The sequence below is a fragment of the Peromyscus californicus genome, unplaced genomic scaffold (genome assembly GCF_007827085.1).
Source record: "Peromyscus californicus insignis strain IS unplaced genomic scaffold, ASM782708v3 Scaffold_21__1_contigs__length_65335640, whole genome shotgun sequence".
Taxonomy (NCBI): Eukaryota; Metazoa; Chordata; class Mammalia; order Rodentia; family Cricetidae; genus Peromyscus; species Peromyscus californicus.
In genome coordinates, this window is record NW_026294514.1 from 50,785,880 (window position 1) to 50,810,066 (window position 24,187).

General features: G+C 40.5%; 1 protein-coding gene across 2 annotated transcripts; it reads left to right on the forward strand.

The window, feature by feature from the left end:
• Positions 1-3,206: 3,206 nt before the first annotated feature.
• Nudt12 (nudix hydrolase 12) lies at positions 3,207-17,214 on the forward strand. Of its 2 annotated transcripts, none has more exons than XM_052750246.1 (7): positions 3,207-3,312; positions 5,540-5,751; positions 6,968-7,560; positions 8,492-8,659; positions 9,872-9,985; positions 13,054-13,253; positions 14,209-17,214. In XM_052750246.1, exons 2-7 carry the CDS (start codon positions 5,546-5,548, stop codon positions 14,317-14,319), a joined length of 1,392 nt encoding a protein of 463 aa, XP_052606206.1. In that variant the 5' UTR covers positions 3,207-3,312; positions 5,540-5,545; the 3' UTR covers positions 14,320-17,214. The 2 variants fall into 2 exon arrangements, with proteins under 2 accessions (XP_052606206.1, XP_052606207.1); XM_052750247.1 differs by having other exon boundaries at positions 3,208-3,312; positions 5,544-5,751.
• Positions 17,215-24,187: the final 6,973 nt, after the last annotated feature.

Sequence of the window (24,187 nt, forward strand, 5' to 3'; positions counted from 1 at the left end):
AATAACGAACTAAACCTCTGAAACTGCAAGCCAGCCCTCCAGGAAAGGGTCAAAAGCCATCTTCACTCCAATATCTATGTAAAATCAGAGAGAACACTGTGTTCTCTCAAAAGCTAGAAAGTTGCAAGAAATGTCTCAAAATGCTTTGTGATTATCAAAAACTAGTGGATGACGTTAATTGGCCCAGACTCCCACTTAACCTTACTACCCAGGAACGTTCTTCTCTTTTTCCAAATTTTAGAAGAAGATGCCAACCCCTTTTCTCCACATCATCTTACTTCCCAGGCTAGGATGTCTCTAACTGCAGTGGATGTGGCTACCGCCAATAGTCTAGTCCGAGGTGGGACTTGCCTTGCCTCTTTCATTAGCCATCTTAAAATCGCCCGGACCCTTACTGAGATAATCTGCAACAGCAAGACATTTGGGGACATTCCCCCTCCATGGTACTTAACTCTTACTAGGACTGTGTGTCAAAATTAGCCTCGAGGGAGCACAAACACATTATACAAATGCTAGGTAAAATATCACTGGCTTACCCTGGCCAGTTTGATTCTCATCTTCTAACATGCTGTACTTTGCATCCACTAATGGGCTTATATTTTCCAAAGTCACACAATCTCAATCCTCTGCTTCAGCTAACACTGTCTACACAGATGGTTCTAGAAACATCATAGTTGCTTGCCACTCTTCCCCAGGTTCTAAAATAAAATGCATATCCCATACCTTGGGTTAATGAGCAGAACTCTTTGCTGTTTTCACGGTGTTAGAAGATTTTTGCCTTCTCTCCCATCAATATTTACAGTGACACCCCTATGTAGTAAGAGTAATGCAAGCCTTGGGAGACAGCCTACATTTGTTGGACCCATGATCAACAGTGATACCATCTTTTCCACAGGACTCAGGAACTCTTGACTCACCACATTGGTCATATTAATTTATACTCAGGTCTCCCTGACCACTGGCTGACAGTAATACATAAGACAATACCTTGGCCTTGAGGTCTCTCTCTGCTTCCCTGCCACTATGCAGTCCACCTTAATACAAGCTCACAATAGCCATGCTTGCTCTGTACCATCAAAATGCCTCTTCTTCCATGCAAGGAATTTTCCTTCTCCTGAGAAGAGGCTAGGCAAAGAATTGAGCAATGCATCCACTGTTGTTGCGTCCACAGAGCCTCAAGACAAGACAGTGCTCAAGCTTTAACTCTTGGGCATTTCAAGACTTTCATGCCCAACATAAAATAGTTCACGACACAGGAATTCCTTACAACCCACAGGGACAGACCAGTGGAGAAATAGTCCATGGATGCTTCAGACAATAATTAGAAAAGCCAAAAATGGGAAGAATTCTCTACTCCTACCAGTTCTTTAAACGAGGCCTTAATTACCCTAAATTTCTTAAACCATACAGAGGATGATGTCACTGCTTCAGAACGATACTGGCTGCCAAGGGACAAGAGGCAAACCTGTGAAGAAAAATGGTCTGGCTCATTCCCCATGCAATTGTTGGAGTGAAGGTACGTTTTTTTGTGTTTTTTCCTGAAGGTTCGGAACAGCCACTTAGGGTAACTTCAAAGCCCATAAATATTCATGGATCCAGTGAAGAGGTTGAGACCAGCGTTCACAAGGGAGCCTAAAGAATGGCCATTGATGCTCTCAGAGCAGTCTCAGAGGAGGAGGCTTCCCGCAAGAACTACAAGAAAGATACTGTCACCAACAAATGATGGAGAAGGGAGGGAGATTAAGCCTAAAATATCTAATAACTGTGTCTGGTAATTATAATCCACCTTCCTCCTTTCCTACTGCTGTGACAAAACACCGTGACAAAGGCAACTTATAGAAGAAAGAGTTGATTGGGGGGTACTTGACAGTTTCTGCAGATGGGTCCATGAACATCATGCTGGAGAGCATGGCAGCAGTCAGGCAGGTGGGGCAATGGAGCCATAGCTGAGGGCTTACATACTTCTCTGCAGAGAGGAGGCAGAGGTGGGGGCGGAGAGGGCTAATTGGAAATGGCATGGGTTTCTGACACTTCAAATCCCACTCCCAGTGACACATGTCCTCCAACAAGGCCATACCTCCCAATCCTTCCTAATGAGTTCTACCAACTGGACTCGAGTGTATGAGCCCGTGGGAGCCATTCTTATTCAAACCACTACAACAACTACTCCCAGAAAGAAAGCAAAAGACAAAGGGAAAAACAGGTCATGGAAGTATCGGAGGTTGTAGCTCGCTAATAGAATCTTTACCACGCACACATGAGGCTCTGGGTTTAGTCCCAGTTCAAGCATCACACAGGTACTGTCAACAGGTATATGCAATTTTAATGTGAGAAAGAGGCTGGGAAGCAGAGGAAGCGATGCTCAGGCTCAAGATACACCTCAGGTGTTGCTGATTGACAAGTACAATTCCCTGGTTTGGGGATTAGAAGACCACTCACTACACACCAAGCGATTCAAAGAGTCACACAACTTTTGTAGGTTTGGGAAGATGAAATCATAGGAAATTAAATTAAGAAAAGCAACAATATTGTGTTGTGGATGTCGACTCTGGTCGCAAGAGTTTTTCATGCATTGTTTTATGTAAACCTACAATCCAGGAGGTATGGTGGAAGCTCCACACATAATTTTGTAAGGACTACACAGTAAGTAGGCAGACTCTGGTGGCATCTTCCGTATAATGTGTGCCGAGGCTTTTGCAGAGTCCAGTTTGTGGAAAGTAACTTAAGAGAAAGGCAGGTTGGAAGACACTTGGCACTGCTTCAGAATAAAGTCCTGAAAGATTATAGTTTAGTTATAGTATTTTAAAGTATTTGAAAACTTCAGCATGAAAAAAAGTGGGAAAACAAGATAGATCAGATGAAAATAAATCGACAGATGTAGAGGTTGCTCCTAATCTAATGTGTGAACAGATTGTACAACATTTTATACAACACTATAGAAAACTCAATGGCAGTGAACTCTATCATAGGAAGCAAAGTTCGGGAGCTGGATGAGAACTACTGGAAAACAAGATCATTTCCACAGACCTAGTTATCACATCGTCAGCACTTTCCTCTGCACACCTCCATCTGGAGGGAAGGATTAGCCCATCTTCAGTTACAAGTCCTGGTCCCCACCCGGACCCCGACCCCACCCCAATCTCCAGCCAGGCACAGTGGATGGTCTTTAAACTACATCTCCCATAAAGCTGTGCGAGGACGGTGGCCCTCCGCCGGAAGTCCCGAAGGTTACCTCCAGCACTGGGAACTGTGAGAGCTGACTTTGCCAGTGGAGTCTTGCATCGCGGTTGCGGTTTCTCTGGTCACTCTTGGGTTAGTAGCCTCAGCAGCGTCAGTCGGCCCCGAGACCTTCCAGGGCGGGCTGTCCCTGGGCGTCCCTCGCGGGCTGGTGGCGCAGCCTGGCGCGGGCTTAGAGGGCGCAGGCGCGGGACGCCGACCTGTCGCTGCCTGCGGGCCATAGCTGCTAAAATCTCCAGCCAAGTTTTCTAAGGGGTAAAGCAGACGACTTCGGATGTGTCTCTCCTTGAAAGAAGGAATCGTACAATAGAAGAAGAAAAAATAATAATAGTAACTGTTCAAGGCATTTGGCCGTATGCAAAGACCGTGTTGAGGGGTTTGCTCTTAATGGGTTAAATTGGTCTTGACAGCCCAGCGAGTGGGATTTATTAAAGGATGTTGGTGGCTTAATTGACAGGTCCACTCTGAGGCTTTATTATAGCCTGCTAGAGCCATGCTGGGCAGGTCTAGGGCCCCGTGTTACTTATGAGTAAAAATGGATATTGGTTTGGTTAAGATCTGGTTCCTTTAAAACAGATGGTCCTCTCCGAATAGCCTTAGAAAGCAGGAGCAAGACTTTAATCCCTCCACAGGACCTGTCAATAAGAAGTGATTTACAGGTAGTGCAGCTGCCTTCCCTGGAAGGAGTCCTGGCAGTATTTCTAAATGACTTTGGTGTTGAGGACGCTAAAGCCAGGGGGCTTATTTTTTTCACGTCTTAGTCCAGAGAATGTTTTTTGCATACGTATTGCATTGATGGTAGTGTATGACCCATGCTTGGATGACCAATGTTGCAGTCACCCGGGCTGATCTATGAGGGCAGTGAGGGAGTGACCGTGAACTCTGAAATCACGACCTCTGAACAGAGAACAGTGAAGCAGTCAACGTAAACTTCCTTTGAAGTTCTCAAAGCTGTGTAGCAGGAGTTTGTGGATCTGATTTAAGAGAAAGGGAGTTTGGAAGACACTTAGCAGCGCTTCAAAATAAAGTCCTGGGTTATTACTGCCGTGGCTACAATATTTTAAAGTATTTTAAAACTTCAATATGAAAAAGTGGGAAAATAAGTAAAATAAACCAGCTCAGTTACACCTGATTTCATTTGCGAACAGATTTTAAGCAAGTTTTTTGGGTTCCCTTGAACAGTTTTAAACTATTTATAACTAATGGAAGACACAAGCAGGAAAGCAGATGCCAGATCAAAAAGTTAATCTTTGACTTATCATTTATTTTCCTCAACTCTGTGCAGACTACACTGCAGATTTAACTATTGCTAAACAGATTGCTGTTTCGAAATCCAGGAGACAAGACTCTGGGTTGAACTTGCAGTAGTACTAAGAAAAAGGAAAGAATATTTTGTAGTTAACAGATAGTTGAAACATGAACGATTTTCAAGCTAATTTTTTTTAACACCATTCAGGACTACAAATTAAGAACTACAAATTAAGAACCATGGCTTTGCTTTGTTTACAACAAAACAGAAGACCAAGGCAGACAAGGTTAATCATTTAAAAATCTGCTTCAAGGACTATAGTGGCCAACAAAATGTGTATCCAACCACAGATACAGAAATGCGTTGTCATCTCATTTGTGACAAGGATAACCATGCAGTGCAATGAGACAAAGATAATTTCAAGAACAGTGCTGAGTCATGAATTATCCAGGCATGAAAATCAGTCCTGATCTAGTCTACCTCACACCATGAACAAAACTCGGTACCATATGGATTGCAAAATTAATTATGTAAGGTTAACCAGTAAATTGTTTTCATGTGAAGTTTTAAAAGCTCTTGAATAACTGTGGAGCCATAATTTCCTTGCGAGATGACATCTATGACACAGGATAGGATGTACTCATCAGCTGCTGAAACATCTGCCTCTAACGTTGTCTGTTTTAACCCTCTTTCCTCCGGGCCCCTGCCCTGTTCTTCTGTACCTCCTACAGAACTATATCCACAGCAGATGCTCACTCCCTTTTGTGTTCTTACTGCTCTCCTACCATCCTAAGCCCCTCACCTCTATTACCAGAGCTCTTTCGTTATTCTGTGAACCGACTCTTGGGCACATATTGAATTATAATTCTCAACTGATAACAATTTCTAAATCTGTATGGCAATAACAGTTGACTATGAATTATCTTTTGACAGGTGTATTGGTTTGGAAACGTACTGTTTTTCCAAGATTAGCACTTAAATAATGTTCATCCACTCATGCAAAAAGTAACTGCAAATAAGGTTTTTCTTGTTTCTTTCTTTTTTTGCTTTAAGGAAGAAATGTCGTCCATAACAAAAAGTCCAAAAAAGGAAATAATTTCTGAACTCCACTGTTCGGCTGCGGAAGGGGATGTTGCCAGGTTGGCAGGGATACTCAGTCATTCTCCATCTCTTCTCAACTCAACCTCCGAAAATGGCTGGACTGCCTTAATGTATGCTGCAAGGAATGGGCACCCTGATATTGTCCAGCTTCTGCTTGAGAAAGGGTAAACGTCTTAGGGCTGTACCACCTAAAAGGACCTGTTGTGTCCTTTCAATTTCTTGGGGAATATTATTTTAAGCTGTGTTACTTTTCTTCATGTTGCATTTGTTTAACTCTGTGAAGCTGTGTTACTGTGTGTGTCTAAAACACCTGATGGTCTAATAAGAGCTGAATGGCCAATAGAGAGGCAGGAGAAAGGATAGGCAGGGCTGGTAGGCAGAGAGACTATAAAGAAGGAGAAATCTGGAGAGGAGAGATCTAGAAGCTAGAGAAAGAGGAGGACATCAAGGGCCAGCCACCCAGCTACACAACCAGCAACGGAGTAAGAAAACAAAAAGGTACAAAAATAGAGAAAGGCAAAAGGCAGGCGGGCTAATTTAAGTTAGGAAAAGCTGACAAGAAACAAGCCAAGCTAAGGCCAGGCGTTCATAATTAAGAATAAGCCTCCGTGTGTGTGTGTGTGTGTGTGTGTGTGTGTGTGTGTGTGTGTGTGTGTGATTTATTTGGAATGGTGGGCCCCCCCAAAGAGCCAAAAGACAAAAAACAACCAACAACACACATTTTTATGTAGACAGTTTTATATTGATTGGCTAGTAAATAGCTCATTGCTCAGTTTATCATATGAAAGATAGCCTAATTTCTCACTAAAGCAACTTTTTTTTTTTTTTTGGTCAGTGTTAGGAATTGAACACAGTCTTCATGCATATCAGGCAAGCTCTCTAGCTCTGAGCTACATTTGAGAAATAACTTCCTTAGTTGATAAGTTAACCCTTCATACTTTGTCAAAAAGAATGTCCATGGGGAGTTTAATGCCTTTCTTCTAAAAAGTGTGAGTCTTGAGGACAGCCTGGGCTACAGAGTGAGTTCCAGGAAAGGCGCAAAGCTACACAGAGAAACCCTGTCTCGAAAAACCAAACAAAACAAAAAGTGTGAGTCTCCTTATGGCTACCATGGAGTATATAAATGTTTGCATTTCTTTATGGCATATAGAAACATGTTTTCATTTTATTTAGATGTCTACTATCATTAACCTTTCATTTCTTACAATTGTTACATGATTCTTTTAAGCTTCAGTAGTGAGCTATGAACCAAATGATGGAAGCAAAAAAAAGCGCATACACACATTCAGTAGTGAGGCTATGTATGTATTTTAGTAAAATACAAGAGAAAAGCTTTACTTCTCATTTGATTTTCCTTTCCATTTTTCTTCTTCTGTCTAGATGTGACAGATCACTTGTCAATAAATCAAGGCAAACTGCGCTCGATATCGCTGTATTTTGGGGCTATAAGCATATAGCTAACATGTTAGCTAATGCAAAAGGTGGGAAGAAGCCTTGGTTCCTAACCAATGAAGTAGACGAATGTGAAAATTATTTTAGCAGAACACTACTGGACCGGAAAAGTGACAAAAGAAATAATTCTGACTGGCTGCAGGCTAAGGAGAGCCACCCGGCCACAGTCTATGTCCTTTTCTCAGACTTAAACCCCTTGGTCACTCTGGGCGGCAATAAAGAGAGTTCACAGCAGCCGGAAGTCAAGCTCTGCCAGCTGAACTACACAGATGTGAAGGATTACTTGGCTCAGCCTGAGACGGTCACCTTGGTGTTCCTTGGAGTGGAACTTGAGATGCGGCGAAAGGAATCACACAATTATGCTGGAGGAGTCCCGGTGGAGGACGAGGATGGTTTGGTTGCTTGGTTTGCTCTCGGTATAGAACCTGTTGCCGCTGAAGAGTTTAAGCAAAGACATGAAAATTGTTATTTTCTTCACCCTCCGATGCCAGCTCTTTTGCAGTTGAAAGAAAAAGAAGCTGGTGAGGAAAGGAAATGTTTCTCTGTTGGTAACGGTCCGGCTTTAAAGCGACTATGGAGTGTGTGTGTGTGTGTGTGTGTGTGTGTGTGTGTGTGTGTGTGTGTGTGTGTGTGTGTGTGGCGTCTGGGTGGCACATGCCTGTGAGCAGTAAACATGAGAACTCCCTCAAGCTGGCACTCCAGGACACTCTTCTAGTGCTGGCAGCGGCATTAGTCAGCCAAGATAGTTTCCTTAGAGTGAACCTCCATGTGTGATGGTTTCGTTTAATTCTGCTTAACCTTTGAGCCCCTGTAGTACTTTGAACGTGATGCCAAAGACCTCAGCTGTTTTGTTTTCTGTTGGTGGGCTTTTTAATATCAAATAAAAAAGGAAAAAGAAAAACAACTAGAGTTTTATTCTAAATGCCCATTTATTGCTGCTACAGGAATAGTGCCTCTCTCTGCCCACCCACATTGTGTGTGTGTGTGTTTATGTGTGTATTTGTGTGTGTGTTATAAAAAACAAGGTTAATGCTAGCTACTTCATAAAGTATGAATTTTAGATGAATAGGTAGAGTGGAGACGAGGTGCCTTATTAAGAGTGGATTAGTTCCTGCAGTGGCCTAGAAGAGAGAAAGCAGATTAGAATAGTGGTGATGAACATAGATTTTCACTTGTTATATTGAAAATTAAGTTGAAAGTAAAAGTAGCTTTTTTGAATGGCTGCCATAAGCTAGCTATGTGATCATTGTATTTGTGAGATTATTACAATAAAGTGTTTAAAAACAAAATATAAAAGTTAATAATGATACACCATAAAAATAAATACGAAAGCCATTGGTCAAGCAGCTATTCAGAAAACAATGTATGTGCTCACTGTAGCTTCAGAGCATGGTACCTACGTGTTATTCCAGTCTGCATGGAACTAAGACTTCTCATACTTCTTTTGAAAAGGGGTCGTAGCTCAAGCGAGATCTGTTCTTGCATGGCATAGTCGATACAAGTTCTGCCCAACCTGTGGCAGCGCCACCAAAATTGAAGAAGGTGGCTATAAAAGAGTGTGTTTAAGAGAAAACTGCCCTAGTCTCCATGGCGTCCACAATACATCTTATCCAAGAGTTGGTAAGGCTTTTCTTTTTTTAAAGTGTGTGTGTGTGTGTGTACATGCATATAGGTATGACCATGTGTGTGCAGGTGCCCTGTAGACCAGAAGAGAGTGTCATCCTATTGAGCTGAAGTCATAGTTCACTGAGAACTACCCAGTGTGGGTGGCAGGCTATGAACTCTGGTTCTAAGAGCAGCAAGCACACTTAAATGTTGAGCTGCCTCTGCAACCCCAAGCCTTTTTATGTTTTGTTTTGTTTTTTTTGGGGGGTGGGGGTGTTTGTTTTTTGATAATGAAATCTCAGCTACCTGGAATCTTGGGTCAGAAGATAGTCTGGAAAGAAAGTTTTCAAGGAACTGAAATGTTTACATTTTTATTGAATGTATGTCATGGTTATTCAGTAAAAAGACTGCATTGTTCACAATGAGTCGTGTCTTACCTTTAGTTTAATCAGTTCATGAATTTGCTGTGTTGGGATGCTTCATTTCAAAGCTAGTCAGCGTGACTCCTCTTGATGCAGGAATAATCAAGTCTCCAGTGCTCTGTTGATGTTGGAGCCATTACCCAGTCTTGTGGTTATACCTCTCCTCCTAGTTGCTGCTGTGTTTCTGCTCGAGCTGGAGAAATTCCATAATCTGGCCCTTAAAATTACAAGGGAAGTAGATTGACTTGGCAGTCCCTGATGGAGTCTCAGGGAGGAAGTGGCGACTTAATGGCTGTCTGTTTCCTTGCTAAGGAACTTAGTTCCTGGCTCTCCTCAGGATCTAGCGAGGAGGGTGTTTTAAGTTAGTGACTGCTAGAAAGATTAACTGTTACCTAAGTGTCGTTATTTTAGTGATTCAAAGCTAACTAAGGAGCCATGCTCACTTTTAAAAGCATTTTATTGAGCATTGGTATGAAAGGACGAAAGCAATTTACTGTACTTTTTTTTTTTTAGTAAAATTTGAATTTTTCAGTGTGCCTACTGTACCCAAGTACAGAGTAAATGTTGCTCAGATTGGAAGTAAGGATGGCAAAACCCATCTTCCTTCCACTTACTGAAAGTATTCTATGCAATTTCTCAGATATTTGTCAAGCACATTAGAGCAGAAAGGAGGTGTCATATGTAAACAGGAATTGTCTTCTTGTAAGAGATAAACCTGAATATTATTATTGCATAATGAGTCTAATTATATTTCCTGTTACTTGTGTGTCTGGTTTTTTGTTTTTGTTTTTGTTTTTTTCAACAGATCCAGTAGTAATCATGCAGGTTATCCATCCAGATGGAACCAAATGTCTTTTAGGCAGGCAAAAACGATTTCCCCCAGGCATGTTTACTTGTCTCGCTGGATTTATTGAACCTGGTAAGCCTTTTCTGAATAATTTTTAGAATTTTGAATCAGATCACATATGAGATACAGTCTCCAATAAATATGATGCTATAAAATGGAGACATTTAAATGTTTTACTACATTGTCTTTAGTGCATACACATATGTATGCATATATGAGGGTGTGCACTGTTAAAGACAGACAGCAACTCTGTCAGTTTTCTCTTTCTTAACCATGTGTGGCCCATGTATGTTTAAGTCATCCAGCTCGGTGGCAAATGCCTTTGCCTGCTGAATCATCTGGCCAACCCCAAAATGTTTTAAATAATATTTTAATCACAAAATTTAAACATTGTATCTTTTCAAATTTTTACAAGTAAGGTATTTGTTTTTTTAAAAAATTTCATATATGCTTTGTCATACATTACTTTTTGACCAGCAATCCAGGTGGCTTACACCTCTCTTCAGTGCTAGATGTAAGTGCCACCCTTTCTAAGGGTTATATCATCGTCCTTAACCCCCATACCTGCAGTCACAATCCTAGGCATCCTACCTGACTTTTCCCTACAGTGATCAACACCACCTTATAATACATATATAATGTATAGATTATCGACTTTAGTAGCACATCAGTTCTGTGAGATAAAGTGTTCTCTTTCATCCATTTTTACACATCAAACAGTCAGAACCAATGCCTCACATGTAATAGGATTTTATTAGGTATCCCAGAGTAAGTGAATGGATATCTGGATTAGTAAAGTTTAATCTCAACATACAGTGTTAGTTTGCACTGCTAGGTAATTATAATAGTAAGCATGTATTACCTGGCACTCAGCTGGAAGCTTGCCCTTATTGCATCTTGTGATCCTTTTACAGCCTTATAAAGTGGGCACTTTCACAAGGCTTTCACAGGTGAGGGCACTATGACACAAGGACTGTGTAATTTGTCCCAAATCACAGTGACAGAGAAGGGATTCAAACCAGGCAATTCCACTTCTGAGTCCTTGCTCCTAATCACCATGTTGCGCTGAGAAGGGGATGTGGACACAAATGTTAGATGTTACCACCTCTGACAAAAAAGTTATTTGCAGTAGATACCTTCTGTGAAAGGGAAAATCAGCTTTCACCAATGGAGTGTCACTGAGACTATCAACCACAATCTAGGACAGGTCGCATTCCCAGAAATAATTGGCCAACATAAAATTGACTCCATGTGTTTTTGTTTTGTTTTAGTATTTCTTTTCTCCTCCTCCTCCTCCTTTTCTTCTTCCCCCTCCTTAGTTCGTCTGTTTTTATTTTTTGTTTTTGTTTTGATTTTTTGCTTTTTCAAGAGAGGGAGGACATGAAATTAGGTGGGTAAGTAGATGATGAGGATCTGGGAAGAATGGGGGAGAAGAAAGAATATAATCAAAACATAATATATGGAAAAAAATGAATATTTTTTTAAAGTGTAAGCCATTTTAAACTACTAAGTAGTATTTCACACATTAATTTTCTGGTGTATATTCATCTGTTCTGTGGATATTTAATTTATTTCAGGATTTTGACTATTTAAAACATTACTGTATGTAGCATTTTTGTTCCTCTCTTTATGTACACTTGCAAGAGCTATTTCAGGTGTATATAGAGAGTAGAATTGCCACTGCATATATTAGCATATTAGACTTTACGAAATGTTGCCAAGTGCCTCTAAGTTTTCCTGATAACACCCCCACCAACAATACTTGAATGTTACATTAGTCCATATCTTTACCACCTTGGACTTTTCACAATTTGGAATTTTCACACTTTGAAAGAGTGTTTGCTCTATAGCTCAGATAAGCTTCCAATTTATCCTCTTGCCTGGGCTTACCACATCCTGGGATTATAGGCAAGTGCCACCAGGCCCAGCCTGGGGTTTCAAATTATAGATTGTCCTTCAGAGAGGTAAGAAGTAGTGGGTCATTCCTGCGTGTGTGTTCCCATTGCTCTGCTGATGGAACATCATTGTCAAATGTGTATTACACGTCCAGTATTCCTTTTCTTTTCTTTGTAGATAGTTGTGTTCTTTGTGTTTTGTTTCCGTTTCTCAGCCTTAGTTAAAATTGATTTTAGGCATTTATTGTTATTATGGTCTGGTAAATCTTTTCAACTAGTCTATGGCTTATTTTAACTGTGTATTTTGTGTAACAAATACAAGAACTTATATATAGAGAATGCATCAACTTATTTGAAATAAAAGCTGTATTTAAGCCAGGTGGCAGTGGCACACGCCTTTAATCCCAGCACTCAGGAGGCAGAGGCAGGCAGATCTCTGTGAGTTCAAGGCCAGCCTGGTCTACAGAGAAAGATCCAGGACAGTCAACAAAACTGCACAGAGAAACCCTATCTTGGGGAAAAAAAAAAAAGCTGTATTTAAAAATATGTTTCATTAAATACTTATAAATTTTAAAACTTCTAAACATCCAAATTAATTTTACTTAATATCTTTTTATTATTTGAAGCTCCAACAAACCCAGAACATTTATTCACAAGTAAAACAATATTTAGAAAGAATTCATTGTGATTTGAATTTCAAGGTTTTGATGGAAGCTGGGTGTCATAGTACATGCTTGTCTGCAACCCCAACTCCTATGAAGTGGAGGCACTAGACTCTATGGATGAAGGATAACCTCAGCTACATAGCAAGTTCAAAGCCAACATGAGCTTCATAAGACCCCATCTCAGAATAAAATAAAAGATGATTTTTAATGGAGGGCAAAACTAACCATTTATAAAACTCATGAAATAATAGCTTATGAATAGTGATGCATGAGGTAATAACATTTTTAATAATGTTTAGTCAGGAGTATGTGATAGATAGTTGCAGATTTTCTAATTATTTATTTTTACAGAACTGCCAAATTGGGGCTTTTAAGAAACGGAAGTTGATTGTTGGCATTTTGCTATTCTATTTGTGGCCACAGACTTCCAAATGTAAGGCTTTTTTCACTTCCAGTCTAGAATTAGCATTCATTGAATGGGGGCTCTCTCCAGAGCGGTTTCCAAATGTCTCCCCTGTTTGGAGCTCCCAGTGTCCAAGTCATGTTGAGCTGCTGCTGTTCTTTTGCCTCTTCTGATTAGGGGAGACAATAGAAGATGCCGTGCGGAGAGAAGTGGAGGAGGAAAGCGGAGTCAAAGTTGGCCATGTTCAGTATGTCTCTTGTCAGCCATGGCCAATGCCCTCCTCCTTAATGATTGGTTGTTTAGCTGTGGCAGTGTCTACAGAAATTAAAGTTGACAAGAATGAAATAGAGGATGCCCGATGGTTCACCAGAGAACAGGTAAAGTTCAATCTCGTTTCCTTATTATATTGATTGTTCCCTGATAGTATTGGTTTGGGCATGCAGCAAGGAAGCATATTCCAGCAAGTTGAATGAGTGACTGCAGCCCTCTCGTTATGAATGGATTATAATGTAATTGATAATTCCATATAAAAAATGTGTGTTGCTGATGTGTCCTGTTTGACTCATTCTGAGAGATTCTCCTAGAATGACGAATCTGTGCCATTCCAATTTTCACATTTTATACTGGCTGGTGAATGAAGGATAATCTCTGTTAGTGAACTCAAAGTATTTATATTAGTTCGGACATAACACATGTTAATCTCAGATATTTACGTTAAAGCAAATAGCTCTCAAAAATCAGTAAAAATGCTTGAAGTTTTTGAAGTTCTTATGTATGTATAAAGATGATGCCGAAGCGTATGAATAGCCAAGAGTCTGAGTACAATATATAATGAGTCCCAGGCCAGCCTGGACTGTATAGTGAGACTCCATCTTTATATATATGAAAATAAGTAGAAAGAAAAGGAAGAAAGAAATATACTGAAGGGCAAGAAAGACATAGATATTATTAAATGCATAAATATGTCATACTATATATTCATGAGAACTTTTTAAAATTACATCCCTAAGTAAAGGAGATAAATTAATGGACTGGTTTGGGGTTTCTTATTGTTTTCGTTGTTCTTTTGCTTTGTTTTACAAAGCCCAAATTTTGTATAGAAAAAAAAGGACACAATGTAGTATTTTGTAGGAACTGTGGAAAAGGAATCTATACCAAAAAGTTAACTTGTCCTTGAAGTTAAATACAGAAGATATATTTTGCTTCTATTCATGGCCTTGTTTTGATATGCCTTCCTGGAACATTTAAAAACCGAAACACTGATTCACCAAATCAACTGGAAATGCAACATTAGCTGCTCCACTGATGTGTTGTCTTCTGGTTGTGTTTTAGGTTATGGATGTTCTTACCAAAGGGACGCAGCAAGCATTCTTTGTACCACCAAGCCGAGCTATTGCACATCAGTTAATCAAACACTGGGTTAGAATGAACCCCAATCTCTAATGAAAACTACTAGCATCTGTTGGAGTATTATTTAATTGTAATGCTACTTATTTCTCAAGTAAGATTAGATATATTTATTGATCTTTAAATCTTATAAAATTTGGGGACCTCGAAAATATTTTAAGTGTTCTTTCCATTATTAACTACAAAATTCATAGTTTTATAAATTAGAATGATGGCTTAGATTTTCTTAAATTTGGAGTCAGCCTGTGAACATTTTTGTTGTGCTTCACAATTTTATCTCATGAGACTAACTATATTTCTACCAAGATAGATCCTGTTGGAATGAAGTGTGCTCCAGAAGTGGGATGAACATGAATCCATCTCTTGTAAAGACTAGATTCAGTGTTGGAGAAATGCGTCAAAATAACGTTAATGAATGTTGGGCTTCAGCCTATATCTGGTCGTCTCACTACCCTTCTCCTGGCCTCCTGGGCTAGTGGTGGTACTGTAGAGTGTCACTTCGAGTTTAATCTGACTAGTGTTGAGAATGATTTTCTTTTCCCAACTTACCCATCACTGAGCTCAGACTGCAACAGTCAGGGGTAGAGAACTAAAGAACACATGCACACCATTGTCTCTGGGACCTCACTGTTAAATCCAAAGCTAACTGCTGCATCTGTCTGTTTTGCTTACACTTAAAGCTGTTATTAAGTCAAGTGAAGTTTCTCCAATATTGTAACGTGAATCTTAAAAGGTCTTATTATAAAATAATATCTATATTATAATATATATAAAATATATATTTTATCTATAAAAACCCCAGAGCCAGATATTGGGGTGAAAAGCTGAAAGATCAGAAAAGCAGAAAGAAGCTAGCCATGTTCTTACCTGCTTGGAGATTCTCTGCCAAAGAGACCTACTTCCTGTATACATTGTATATATGTATATATGTATATATACAATGTATATATTCCTATGTGCCTTTCTGTTCTGCCATCTCACTTCCTCTCTACCCATCTACATCACTTCCTCTTCCTGCCCAGCTCTGTCACTTCCTGCCTGTCTGTACAGACCTCCAGACCTTTATGGTTAACTAGTGTTGGCGTTAAGGTGTGTGCCACCATGTCTGGCTCTGTTCCCAGTGTGGCCTTGAACTCATAGAGATCCAGAGGGAATCTGTGCCTCCTGAGTGATAGGATTAAAGGTGTGGGCTTCCACTGCCTGACTTCTATGTTTACTATAGTGCCTGGCTTTTTCTTCTGATCCTCAGATAAACTTTATTGTGGGACACAGATAAAATATCACCACACAATTTTCCACTGGACATTAACATTTTATGAAGGTCAGAAACTAAATCTCAAGTATATTTACATATTAAATAAAGCATTGGCTTTAATTTTGTGATGAGGGATATATTATATATTTCTTTTGGCAAAGAATATATAATAATTACCATCAGTATTCATTACACTGAAATATGATATCTTGGCTTTGACCTAAATTCATCACATCCTAAGCACCCTTAATTAGTATACTTTAGAATTGAATTGCTAAGACCCTAGAGAAAGTAATTGCAGTATTTCCCAGTTTTACCATATAGACACATATATTTTACTTGGCTGTTCTGCAGTTGTTTTAACTATACAAATGTATGTATTTTGCCCCTTTGCTAGTCTGTTTGAACTTGAAGAGACTTTAGGCACAATAAATGTTGAACATAATAATCGTAACAGTTTGTAGTATGCAACTAAGAACTAGGTTTTCCCTGGAATAGGAAACAGAAGCGATTACCCAAAGCATCTGTGAAATGGGGGGCTAGAAAAATGGCTCAGACATTAAGGTGTTTGCTATGTAAGCATGCAGACTTCCGTTCAGACCCTCTGCATCCATTTAAGAAACTGCGTTCAGAGACATAAATATCGAGTCCCTGGTTTAAAGAGGCAGAGGCATGAGTGTCCTGGGGGTTTGTCCAGTCAGTCTAATGAATCAGTAAACTCACTGAGAGACCTTGTCTCAAAACACAAGGCGGAAGGCTGGAGATGGCCCAGTGATAAAGAGCACTTTCCATTCTTGGAAAGGACCAGAGTTTGGTTCCCATGATCCTCCTCAGGCAGCTCCCAACCACTTACAGCTCCACAGCATCCAGCACCATCTTCTGGATCCTCAGGCACCTGCATGCATGTTTCCGCAAGACAGAGACGAGTGACTGAAGAAGACACCTGACTTCCACCTCTTGGCCTACACACACACACACACACACACACACACACACACACACACACACACACACACGGTGAATAGGTTAAAAGGAAGGAAAATAGGAAGAATTAACTTAGCTATTAAATGCTGTTAATTCAAATTTTAGATATAGCACTTAAAAATTTTTTAACCTAAATATAACTTTCTCAGAGAATTGATTTCACTAATGAGTACTATTGCCGAGTTAATGAAAGCTTCTTAGAATCAGAACCTTAGATCAAACCAAAGCCTATACAGGACATTGACAATACATGGTACGTTGGAGCTATATAACTATATTAATATACTTTGATTATTATGAAATATGATCAACTGAAGCTCATTTTTGTTCCAAATATGCTTTTTAGTACCTGTGGACGCCAATACCCTTAATGTTAAAAAGCAAAGTAAAATACAAACGTCAAAATGTATAGATTTTAGTTTCAGTTTCCTTCTGTACTTGTGGAAAATCTGTGAATAAATGATTGTTTTTAATAGTCATTCCTAAGTTGTGACCTTGAAGAGATGAGGATAGATGTAAATAGTAATGATTGCTATCTTAACCAGTTCTAGAAGGGCGAATGTCACACAGGTATTCCAGGTATTCCAATGGAAATCAGTGTAATAATGAATTAAAATGTATTCTGTTTGTGTATTATGTGTTTTTAATGTTTTGATGAATTTCTTTGACACAAATAGAAATTTTAGCCTGTATCATGTATGTGGAAGATTGTTTTTTTCCTTTCCTTTTTCTTTTTCTTGTCTTTTTTTTTTTTTGAGCTGCAGTTTCATTATATCTCAAGAAAGACTCAAAATTACAGTCTTGAGTTCTTCAACTATAGAGTTCTTGGATTACGGGTGTTTCTAACTTTACCTGATGAAAGAATTAAAATTTTGATTCGGTGCAGGGTTGTTGCCTAGTGGTAATATACTTGTGTAATGCCTCCAAGGCACTGGGTTTGAACACAAGCATTTAAAAAAAAAAGTCTGTTTGAATCTTGAGTTTTGTAATTTGTGGTAGTAGTACATGGGCTTGCATGTACTCAAGTCATTAATTACTAAAATCTTCAGATTTGAAGCTGGTTTTGCAGCACAATCTTAATTACTTGTCTACTATGGTCAATATTTGCATTTTTTAATTTTTGCTTATCTATAGTTTGTGATGAATCGAAGCTCAGAGCCTGACCCAGCAAAGCAAGCCTATAATTCCTGACAATCAGGCCTGAGGCTGGAGGATTGCAAATTCAAGACCCACCTGCACCACCGAGTGAATTTGAAAGCATGCTGGACACCTTAGTGAAACCCTGTCTCAAAATGAGAAATCAGGAAAGTGGTGAGGCTATCACTCAATGGTAGGACGCTCTCAGAGCCTGTACTTCAATTCACAGTAACAGACACACAGAGAGCAGTAAATGCTTGCATTGTTGTGAAAATTATCCAGCCTGCTAAAGATACAGCTAGAGCTGTGAGTGAAGAGAAGACAGAATAAAAAAGGGGAGCCCAGGAGATGGAAAAGTATAAGCTTTGATGCTACAAGGACATATGAGAGCAGGGCTGCTGTGAGGAGGCAGAGGTTCTGTGCAATGCCGGTAAATGCCTGTATTTTCCAAAAGTTGTTGAGTAGGCAAGAACTGCAGGAAGTAATTGTGAAAATAAATACCAAAAGCAACTTTTCCTCTTCTGTACCGTTCTTGGTATTCTTCTTCTCCAAATACTGAGGTAGAAATCAAAACAGCTTCTAAAGTGAACATGGATTTGCTTGTTTTTGTTTTAAAATCTTTTGATGGTTTCATACATGTGTGTATATACTGGATTTTGGCTGTTTTCCATCCCCGTGCCTCTCCTTCACCACCCCATCTTTGCAACAAATCCTCCTTCTCTTTCCATATTCTGTTTTGTGTGTGACTGTGGGAGCCCGTTTTCAGGTTCCTAGTGGCTTTACCCAGCAGGTCTGCATGGACAGGATGATTGGACCATGCGCCTGAGTGCAGGTGTCTGAGACGGTCTACATTTGGCTGTGCTGGGGGGTGGGGGTGGTCTTTCGCTCCACCTCTTGGCGTCTCTATAAATACCCTGGGGCAGAGACAGTCAGGGTCCATTGGAACAAGTTTATATCCTATATTTTCTCTCTGTTTATCTCCACAATCTAAATCCTTCTATCTAATATTTCCTGCTGCTTGCACTCAAGAAAACTCTGGGGAACTGTGGGGTTGGTGGGTAGCTGCCCCGCATGTGACCCATGAGGTAATTAGAGTTGCTCATACGATCTTGAGTAGGGGGTTATTTACTAGAGCATGGGCACCATATCAGTGAGGACACCACAGAAGAAAATGACACTCCCTTCCCCCTACCCACCAACCCCCGCCCCCAGCTGACATTAACTGCCAGTAGTCTCTGCAGGAGAAGTGAGGCCTCCTGGCCCACTCCCATCTATGCTGAAGTGTTGACTAAATTTTGTACAGACTTTTGTCACACGTAACAGATTTTCAAGTCATTCTTTGCTGTTATTTAAATACAAATGGTCAAAGACGACATAGGAAAATGTGCAATCAGCAGCCTGAATGTGTGTTTGGAAAGCGTTTACTTTCAGCTGCAGAGTACACATCTAGACATGTTAACTGGACCAGTATGGAGGTTGCTTGTTCTAGTCATACATACAACTGAAGGAATATACAGCTATTCATTGGTAGGAGGAGCCCTGCGAACTTTTTCTCTTCCTACCAGACCATGTTTCCCATTTTACTGCTTAACAAACCCAAAGCAACAATCAATGGACATTTCTCCTTTTCACAAGTCCCAAGCCAGTAATGCTCTCCAAAATATTGGGGGTGGCTATGAAATTTTATTATAAAATATAAGTTAAAAAATAAACCTATCTGCTAATGATTTTTTTTTTCTTCTTACTATACGTCTGATAGAAAAACTGCAGCTGAAGGAATAAAAAACTGTCCTGGCTTCCCCTGGTGGCTCAAGGGAACTATGCTTGTCCAACTTACTGTCTCAGTCCTGACAGATTAACTTTCTTCTAACCACTTAGCCTGGGAAGTGGCTTCAATTTCAGGATGACTTTCCACCCAGCAGTAGAAATTGGAAATGGTACTCTTCCCTGTATTAGAGAAGAGAATGAACAACTGATGGAAGGCAGTGGGGTTTTTTGTTGTTTCGGTTTTTTTTTAACCGGCCTATTTCACTCTAGCCTGAAATTGTCGTCTATGGGAGCAGTGTGGTGTCCTGCAGACTTAGTAGAGAGCCTTATAAATATTTATTTACTCAGGTGGCGGAGGGCAGGAGTCGTCTCTGTCAGTGGAGACAACAGTGATTTAAATGCCATCTACCCAGCAGCTTACTGCAGTTTCTGAGTTAGATTTCCTTGTGTCTGTAGAACAGGATTGAAAATTCTAGTCGGTGCTAATTCATTTCTTTGTTGTTTCATTTGGGGTTTTTTGTTGTTTTTTTTTTTTTTTTTTTTTTTGGTTTTTGGTTTTTTGAAAAATTGTGAGCAGAGCATCATTTTAAAAAGATGCCCCAAAGCCATGTGCAAATTGAAACCCCAGGGGCTTGGTTGGTCCTGACCACTGCCATCCCCTCTGCATCCTGGGTTAGGGCTCCGCTGGAAGTATAACCATAATTGTGAAGCCAGTGGGAATTCTGTGTGCTGTGCAGTGTTGAGAAAATACATGTCTGAGAGCCTCAACGTTACCGTGGCTCTAGTGGTGTCTAATAACCACTTCCAGGGAGACCTTTAATTTGTTCTGTACCTATTGCTAGATTTGCCATACTAATCTTTTAAGGTCCCAGCCACTTTGTCTATCATTAACATTTTGATATTAATAGATAGAGTGTGCATTTTCTTCACACTCTTGTGGGCTCTATAGGTGATTTGCACCTTTCTTCCCATATTGCTTCTGCATGTTACATCATGGGTCTTCTATCAGTTGCTTTCTCATTGCTTTGATGAAATACCTGATTAGAAGCAAGGTAAGGGAGGAAAGCTTTACTCTGTCTTCTAACTCAAGAGGCTCCCATCCGTCACAGCACAGGAGACATTGAGGCCCAAATGGGGGGATGGTAGTCTCATTTGATCCACAGTCAGGGAGCAGGAAGAGAGGCACAGCCAGAAAACTTCATGATCTCTCCCTAGTGACATACTTCCCCTAGCAAGGCTCTCCCTCCTAATGGTCCATGCACTTCCCAAATAACACCGTCATGTAGAGACCAAGTGTTTAGACACGTGAACCTGTAGGTAACTTCTCACCTCAGACAACAGCAGGTCCCTATTTATAGTCAGCTACTAAGGACCAAGCTCTCTGGTTACCTTATTCTCATAGTAAGACTTACACAGGATATTATGTAACCAATGTTCTAATAGTTTTATCTTTAAATAACCTGCTGTGGTTATTACTGTCAGCTAGACAGGATCTAGAATCCCCTACAAGACAGGCCTCTGGACGAGTCCTCATTGGAAGTGCAAAGACCCATCCTACACAAGGGCGACCCCATTCTATGGGCTGAAATTCTAGACTAAGGAGGAGGAGCAAGTGGAGTACCACCGTGGGTGGCTCTGCCTCCTGATTGTGAAGGCAAAGCGACAAGAAGTCTCCCCTCCTACTGCCACACCTTCCCTACAGTGATGGACTGAGATAAAATAAATATACCCTTCCTAATGTGGCCTTTGTCAGGTCCTGTGTTACAGTAATGTGAAAAATAACAAGGGTATAACTGTAGAGAACAGAAGGTCACAGGGGCCTGTTGAAGCTGAGACTATGACATTGTTATAGATACCCAGTACGAATCAGTAAAAACATGGCTGACACTGGACACCCAGGGAACCTGAAGCAAATTGTCATGTAACCTATTAAATAAGCATTTCTGGCAGAATGTTACTTCATGAGATTTTGGAAACATGCCCTTGAGGTCCAAAACAAGTGACTTTGCCTTTGCCTCTGCCTTTGCCTGTGTGTATCTACTTGTCATGTATGTGCAAGGCTTCACTGGTGACTTTACCCACCTGTGTGCAGCCCACTGCCTTGTGCCTGCCTGTATGCCTATTGGCATCTAGAGTAGCCTTTCCCCCTAGTGCATAAAGTGTACCTCATTTGCTTACGATTCCTGCATCTTCTTTCTTGGCTTTGGAGCTTGGACTTTGCAACTACCTTATGAAATGCTTGGTGATATTATCCCAAATTTAACAATGGTCTAAACAGAGGATTCCATTCCTAAAGGCACATTCCTTATAATAGGTGAACCAGAGGTTGAGGCCAAGTATTCTACTCCAAATTTAGTTAGCTAGTTAGTTGGCTAGTGTTGTGGAATTAGTTTGAGATGTGCTACATTCGTTTATGCTGTGGAACATTTGTTTTAATGATGCAAAGATGCCTTGCATTCTTTTATGTTGCATTTGTTTAACTTTGTAAAGCTGTGTTACTTTGCCTGCCTAAAACACCTGATGATCTAATGAAGAGCTCAATGGCCAATAGCTAGGCAGGAGAGGGAGAGGCAGGGCTGCCAGGCAGAGAGAATAAATAGGAGGAGAAATCTAGGCTTAAGAGAAGAGCAAGAAAAGGAGGAGAGGAGGATGCCAGCGGCCAACCACACAGCCACACAGCCAGCCATGAAGTAAGAAGGAAATAAAGATATATAGACTAATGAGAGGCAAAAAGCCCAGAGGCAAAAATACAGTTAAAGAGAAACAGGATAATTTGAGTTAGAAAAGCAAGCTAGAAAAAAGCCAAGCTAAGACTAGGCATTCATATAAGTAAAAATAAGTCTCGTGTATTTATTTGGTAGCTGGATGGTGGGTCTCCAAAAAGTTAAAGATTAAACAAAACTACAGGTTAGTTAGTTAGTTAGTTAGTTAGTTAGTTAGTTAGTTAGTGCTTTGCAGAGGTATCTCAAAATTTTTTATATTAGTGCAGAGAACAAGGTATTTTCAGTTTCACCTTCCTCTTTACGTCTCTAAAGTTTGGGTCCTTTGGGGTTTGGGTCTTCTACCTCTGTTATTCTCCACATTTCTTCTGGTTCCTTAGTATGTGTTTGTTTTCCAAGCCTGTCTTCCACATCAGATGCACCAACTCGGGTGTCACTGAGCCAGCCCCCCCCATGCTGTGCCTCTGTGTTCCCTTTTCTCCCCAGCAGGCTCCTGTTTCTGTAGCTCTTTGTCAGCAGTCTTTTCCAGCGTGTGAGTTTAGACATCATGGTCTTCAACTTCCTCACTTAAATCCCTCACAGCACTGCACTGTTTCACCCTTAATGCTTGAATCTCCATATCTACCTCTCCTGCTCAGCCATGCTTACTTCCTCCTCCTCTCCCTCCTCCTCTCTTCCCTTCCTCCTCCTCCTCCTCCACTCTTCCTTTCCCTCCTCCCTCTCCTCTACCCTCTACCTCTCCCCCTTCCCTCACTCCTCTCTTTTGCTCTCCCTTCACTGCTACCGTCCTTTTCCCACCTCTCCTCTGCTTTCTACATCTGCTTCCAAAATTTGTCTCACTGCATACAGTTTTATTCCAAATCCATTTTTTATCATACACACGAAGATGTCCTCCAGGGAATTCATCTCATTCTTCAGCCTTACTGAAAACTTCCAAGGGACTGGGAGAGGCTCAGTGGTTAAGAGTGTATCTTTTAGAGGACCCAAACTCATTTCCCAGCACCCAGGTCAAGGACCATACCTGTCTGTAACTCCAGCTCAGGGGATTCAGTGCCCTCCTCTGGCCTCTTGCAGGCACCTGTACCCACATACTCATCCCACACCCACATGAACATGCTCATAATAAAAATAAAATAAATACTGAAAAAAAAACAACAACAACACTTCTAAAAGAAGCCTCTTTGGGGAAAAGGAAAAGCCCTATTCATTAGCATAATTTAGCTCCCCAATTTCAACTCAGCACTTCTTTTTGAAACTTGTGTATTGAAAATCTTGAAGAATATCTTGAAAAGAATCATAGATATTGCTAATTTTTATACATTAATAACATTCATAAAGATAATCTTAGGGACCCAGTATGGTGTTGCATGCTGTAATCCTAGCCTTTGGGTGGCTGAAACTGCTTCATGTGTCTTGAGTTTAAGACAAGCCTGGGCTACACAGTGAGACTTTCTCTCCTTGTCTCAATTTTTTTTTCCAGAAAGATAAAAATAACCTTAATAATTATGTCCAACATCATATGCTACTATTCCTGGAGAACTGGAGCATCGCCTTGGTGCTTGGGTGAGACATCTAAGGTTAAGAACATCTGCCCTCAATGACGTCTTACTAAAGAATGAACACGAGTACAGAGGACAGGCCAAGGTAGCTTTTAAAGGTCTAAGTGGGGTCATTCTGCATGGAAGGTCAGATGAGCACAAAGAGAGAGAACACAGAATCATGAGCCCCAGAGCTTTGCACAGGCTATTACAGGAATGGGAATGAACTCTGTGCTTGCCCAGAACAACAAGAACCTTAGACACAAAAACTACATTCCACTCCCAGCTAACAGAGAAATAGCTAACCACATTCCGTTTCTGTTAGCTTTAACATTGCCTTCAATTAAAGGCTGTGGCATGCAGCCCCAAACTCAGGATGGGTGTTTGACAGGATTGGTTAACCACAGTTATTACCTGAGTTCACCATTTAGCTTTCCTTAGCTTTGGAACACAAAGGAACAGCTCATGTGTCTGTTGTCACCAATTTTGCCTTCAGTTTTGTA

Excerpts from the sequence above, each read along its gene's own strand:
- Nudt12 (XM_052750246.1), top strand. The coding sequence starts at position 5,546 with ATGTCGTCCATAACAAAAAGTCCAAAAAAGGAAATAATTTCTGAACTC. Across the intron at positions 7,561-8,491 it reads GTTGAAAGAAAAAGAAGCTG|GGGTCGTAGCTCAAGCGAGA; the intron begins GTGAGGAAAGGA and ends TCTTTTGAAAAG. Across the intron at positions 9,986-13,053 it reads CGCTGGATTTATTGAACCTG|GGGAGACAATAGAAGATGCC; the intron begins GTAAGCCTTTTC and ends TCTTCTGATTAG.